The following is a 5,223-nucleotide window of genomic DNA, read 5'->3' as shown; positions in this document are numbered from 1 at the left end:
ATAACTACAGTAAAAAAAAAACAAATCAAATCCTAGTATATTCCTCGGCATAATATATCAAGGGAACTACAAATTGTATATTAATTAGCTGTCGCCTAAGAATTCCGTCCACGAGTAATTAAAAAAACAAAAGTGAGAAGTCTGTGTCTTTCCAGACATCCTTTACATCTATACCAAATTTCATTGGAATCCATTAAGCCGTTTAGGGTATAAACTCTAACAAAATCCATTTAAACTTTCGAATGTTTATCTCAGTAAATATAAATTTGAAAATAAATATGAACTCACTTGTCGAGATGCGGCGCCGGCTGTGTTGTTCTACAACACACAGAACACAACAAGAACGATAGCGGGCAGCGCGCACGTCGCCGCCGCGCCTGCGCCCTCTACACACACAACCGCGCGTCACCGCCGCACAGAACATACCCTACCCACCCCCACTGTCGAGAAGTGTAGTGTACTATGAGTGATGTACAATCCTACACTGAACCCCACTGCTAAACATTCAAATACCAGGAAATGTACCCCATGTACTAGAAAGTATAGTGTACTATGAGCAATGTAGTACAATAAAAAAAGATTCAAAATTTTACAGAATGCTTAGTTGACACTTCATTTGAGACATTTTGCTCATGATCTACTAACACTATTGATAGGTCCTCAAAAAAAACATGTCAATATAATTTTACTGAAATAAATTGCCAATAAGTGTTACTAAATATAATTCAAATGTTTATGTGTTATACTGTTTAATTTATAAACTAGATAGAGCTTATAATGATGTAAAATGTTTTATAACATGTCAATACAAGAACATGTGGTGGTGTACTAAACTTGACAACTTCGTACCTTTCAAAGCAGTTACCATGAAAAAAATGTTCACATGTCTAGTCTATACATTTCTTTGACTATGAGTGATATAGTTCAATGTCAGTTATGTCATGTACTATGAGTAGTGTAGTGTTATTTGAGTAGTGGTGTACTTTGAGTAGTGTTGTGTACTGTGAGTATATTAGTGTACTTCAAGTAATGTGGTGTGCCAGGAAGTGTTCCCATTGTTACAAATTATCAATATGTATATTATATTCAAGCCCAAAACCCTATTTGGGATAGCAGGATTGTTATTGTTCAATAACATAGATTTTAACTAGCGATTTGGCAAACAATAGGGACTTTAAAGTGAATAATTGTCTAATCCAATCATTTTGTAGATATTATCATTGTACCCCAAATTAATCTGAAAGAATATCATACATTTCAATCCAAATTTAAATATATTTTTTTTTACAGGCATTCTGCTCAGGTGTCGTCTCTGTTTGTCCTCCTTATACTTTGAAAAATCTTATGTTGCAAGCAAATTATTTTATTTGATAGATATAAGATTTTTAGTTAACAGATTTTGCTATTTATAGTTATTACAGTATGCAAAATAAAGCATAAATTCAGAATAGAAACAATAGCTAATTTTACAATATTGTTCAAATAATTCCAACATTAAGTAAACTTAGATAGATTCCTTTACACATTACTGAAATTAAAGCTAAACATCATGGGAGTTTACATGAGAAATACTATATAAGGCCTACTAAAGCTCTCATTCTCCCTGAACTCACATAAAGAATTGAGATCCATTTGTGTCCTTTCCTCTGTTGGCCATAGACAATAAGTATGGCCGGTCATGTTTCAGTTCAAATGTCTCATCTGCAAATAAATAATACACACCCTTGAAAATCCCCTCAGACATTGTCAGCTTTTATTTCTATTAAGTTTTTAAATTATTAAATGCTTGACTATATCGGAACAAACAATAATGCGGGGATATATTGCACTATTTGTCAACAATTGTTTGTATTAAACATCATCATACCTTCAAATGTCCCTCCATATATGGACTCTCCGCCAGTCCCATTAGCATTAGTGAAATCCCCACCTTGTATCATGAAGTCTTTTACTACTCGATGAAACACCATACCCTGGCAAGCAAATTTGCATAACAAATTGAGTAAGAAAGGAATAAGAGGATAACTTAATTTTAGCGTTGGTGGTAGAGAAAACAGTTACAGAATTCAGTGATTTAACACAAGCATAAGTAATAATTCGCGTTTTAGCTACTGAAAAAATATACCTTATATGTTAACGGTTTTCCAGTAACTTTACCAACTCCCATGTCACCAGCGCATAAAGCACGGAAGTTTTCCGCAGTCTTTGGAGCAACATCAGTAAACAATTCAAACACAATTCTTCCAGAGGGCAAGCCACCGATAGAAATGTCCATAAAAACACGCTCTCGCTCAGCTTTTTCCTCGCCGTCGACAGTCATTTTTAATAAATTTACACTTTAAATGTTGGATGTAATTAGTTAAAATCAATTTTGGTATGAAGTAATTAACCCCAAAAACTATTTGACGCACAAATTAAATACCACTTCATGCAGTTTTTGGTGTTCTTGGCAGCATAGCATATCTTTTCGTCCATTAAACCAGTGTTGCCAATGAAAACGTTTTACCCAGCCATGTCCATCGGGAAAAAAGCAGAGTTTGTAAAAAAGACGGGTGGGATGTAGCACCAGTAAAAACTAAAAGTTAAAAACCTAAAAGTAAGTTGAATGTCTGGCATGTGAATGGCAAATTGAACGGTGTTCAAATTGCCCCTCCTTTGTTTGATAAAATCTTACATAATTTACTTGAATCTCATTATTCCCGGTACATACAAAAATAAATTTACTAAAGAAAATCAATTGATTATTGTAAATCTTCGAAAAGCCGTAGAATGCGCAATGCCATTAGGTTGCGGCCGTAAGCCATAGATTTTATAATTGGATGGCCAGGCCCAGAAAGCCGAAGAACACGGCAATTGTCGTAGCATTGGCAACACTGAAAACTCATATAGATAAAAAAACCGAAAATAAACATGACATTTGACATTAGTTTTGCTGTATAATCTGTTCTTCGCATTTTCTTTTTTTCAATTTGTTATCTGTGCCTGGTGCCAGTTGCTGTTGTCTATGGAAAATAAATCCGGATTTCGATTGTTTGTGACGCTTTTAAGATCTTAATTATTCAACTGCTTAGATACGTAGTAAAATAACTGTTAATATAGATAGCACCAATCCTTTTTTTCGTTGATATACTGTAATTAAATATTCAGATAGCTATTCAAAAAGTGAAAATGTTGGGATCGGGCGACGGCGGTAGTTACATTATTAGGTTACGCGGTTTGCCTTTCTCTACAACAGTAGAAGATGTTTTAGATTTCCTAAACGGAATCAACGTGTTGAATCAGAAAGAAGGTAAGAACGATATTTAAAATAATATATTTCTTGTTACCATTAGCTACTTAAATCAGGAGACATCTGTTATCTATTTCAGGGGTGCATTTGACTGAAGTGAGGCCTGGTAGACCTTCGGGAGAATGTTTTGTAGAAGTGGTGAGCCAGGCGGATGTAGACGAAGCTCTTAAGAAGGACAAGGAGAACATGGGGAAACGATATATAGAAGGTAACACTCGCAAAGTAATCTTAAAATAATACAAAAAATTACTCTTTTTTTAACTTTTTAATTATTAATAAAAACTATCCGTCGTTTAAATATCATGTCATGTTTATTCCAGTATTTTCCACTGATCGTCAGGACATGGAGTGGGCGCTGAATGCCATGAATCATTCTGAGAATGGTTTCGGTGGTATTCCCAATTTGAATGATGACATGGGCATTATTAAACTTCGTGGTTTGCCCTTTGGTTGCTCTAAAGAAGAAATAATGCAGTTCTTTGACGGTAAGTCATAGAACTATTCGATTATGTTGTCTGTCTGTCCATTATTAATTTTAAGAATCAATCGGGGATTATTAGGTGCTAGAGACCCTGTGGTTGGAAAGATTTTTTTTGTATCAACTTTGTAGGATATAGCAGTAGTTTTAGTTTATAAATCTGTGTTTTATGTTATATTGTTTTTTTTTATAGACAGTTTATTTAATTTTATTTGCAATCATTATTTTAATCAAGTATTTGCTTATATAATAGTAAATGTGTACCACCACAGGGGGTGTTGATGTGTATAATTGATCTTTATTTGAATGTGGGTGGGGCAGGGCTGTCGGTGGCCCCCGATGGGGTGCACTTGCTCTACGACTACACGGGCAGGGCCTCGGGCGAGGCGTTTGTACACTTCATTGACAAGGGGAGCGCTCAGGAGGCACTCAACAGGGACAGGGAGAAAATAGGACACAGGTGGGGGGCAAGTTATTTCACATTGCCAAGTTTGCAGCCGATATTTGGATATTAGGCAATGTTGGATAAATTATAAGACAGATATTACAATTTATTTAATAACAAATTGATTTTAAAGCATGTAGCTAATGAAACAAATTTACTTTTGGAAAATTTACCTATGTATTTAAATCTGTATAAATATAAAAATCAAAGTAAATGGGGATTTTTAAAGTTAATCTGATGCTTAAATCAATAGATACGCTCAGGAATTATGTACATAGTATTAGTAAATTATAAAGCTTCCTAAATATTGTACATGGGATTTATGTCCAATTGTTTCATCTAGACAGTGATATACTTGGTAATTAATTCAGGGAATAATGAGGTAACTTCATTGCTTAATATCCTTTATTTGGTTGCAGCTAACTTTGGCAAAAGTACTAATTTGGTTTAGAGGGTTATGTTTTGGGATATCAATAGTGGTACCTTATGGCTTATAGCAAAACATTTTGCTAATAAGTGTACGGCGAAATGGGAAAATTTGGAGTATTTTCGTTGATAAAAATGGGAGAATAGTGTACTGTAACCCATAATGTCCACTGACCCAGCCCACATAGATTTTGGGTAAATACATCAAGTTTATTTAATCTTAGGGAGTTTATTACTAAAACATTTGAATGTTGCCAGATTTTATTATGTTTATCTTAAAGAAATATTTCTTTTTTATATCTTCTGCATAGACTTATGTATTGGATATAAAATTAATTGTTAGTTGCTGTTTTAATGAATGTTTCAATTTATTTCAAATTAAAGCTATCACATCGTTAAAAGCCTTCTAAATACTTGTATGCTGTGTAATTTATAGTTTATTTATAGTATTGATATAGTTAATGTTATTTTTGTTTAAATTGTTAATATTGAAGCTGGCAGCATTTATAAGAATGTTTGTATGGATATTGAGTTATCAAGGTGTGGGCGAGCGAGGGGGAGCGCGGGGCGGGGCGGGGCGGGGCC

The 5,223-nt window shown here is 34.3% G+C and overlaps 2 protein-coding genes across 5 annotated transcripts in view; one reads left to right on the top strand and one right to left on the bottom strand.

The window, feature by feature from the left end:
* Positions 1-187: 187 nt before the first annotated feature.
* LOC106102667 (peptidyl-prolyl cis-trans isomerase D-like) lies at positions 188-2,488 on the bottom strand. Of its 4 annotated transcripts, none has more exons than XM_013282213.1 (4): positions 2,126-2,488; positions 1,868-1,973; positions 1,614-1,701; positions 188-386 (listed from the first exon to the last, which is right to left on the bottom strand). In XM_013282213.1, the coding sequence occupies exons 1-4, from the start codon at positions 2,318-2,320 to the stop codon at positions 203-205; spliced, it is 573 nt and encodes a 190-aa protein (XP_013137667.1). In that variant the 5' UTR covers positions 2,321-2,488; the 3' UTR covers positions 188-202. The 4 variants fall into 4 exon arrangements, with proteins under 4 accessions (XP_013137667.1, XP_013137668.1, XP_013137669.1 ...); XM_013282214.1 differs by having other exon boundaries at positions 264-318; XM_013282215.1 differs by having other exon boundaries at positions 295-440.
* Positions 2,489-2,998: 510 nt separating this feature from the next.
* Positions 2,999-5,223, top strand: part of LOC106102627 (heterogeneous nuclear ribonucleoprotein H-like) — a 5,676-nt gene continuing 3,451 nt past the window's right edge. The window contains exons 1-4 of the mRNA XM_013282167.1: positions 2,999-3,289; positions 3,369-3,497; positions 3,610-3,774; positions 4,089-4,279. Of these exons, the coding sequence (XP_013137621.1) occupies positions 3,169-3,289; positions 3,369-3,497; positions 3,610-3,774; positions 4,089-4,279 (606 nt within the window). The 5' untranslated portion in view covers positions 2,999-3,168. The remainder of the gene's footprint in view (positions 3,290-3,368; positions 3,498-3,609; positions 3,775-4,088; positions 4,280-5,223) is intronic.

This window comes from Papilio polytes, unplaced genomic scaffold, assembly GCF_000836215.1.
Source record: "Papilio polytes unplaced genomic scaffold, Ppol_1.0 DF823912.1, whole genome shotgun sequence".
Classification (NCBI taxonomy): Eukaryota; Metazoa; Arthropoda; class Insecta; order Lepidoptera; family Papilionidae; genus Papilio; species Papilio polytes.
Note: the sequence above shows the minus strand (reverse complement) of the source record. Positions and strands in the feature narration are given on the sequence as shown.

Excerpts from the sequence above, each read along its gene's own strand:
- LOC106102667 (XM_013282213.1), bottom strand. The coding sequence starts at position 2,320 with ATGACTGTCGACGGCGAGGAAAAAGCTGAGCGAGAGCGTGTTTTTATG. Across the intron at positions 1,974-2,125 it reads GAAAACCGTTAACATATAAG|GGTATGGTGTTTCATCGAGT; the intron begins GTATATTTTTTC and ends TTTGCTTGCCAG. Across the intron at positions 1,702-1,867 it reads ATATGGAGGGACATTTGAAG|ATGAGACATTTGAACTGAAA; the intron begins GTATGATGATGT and ends ATTTATTTGCAG.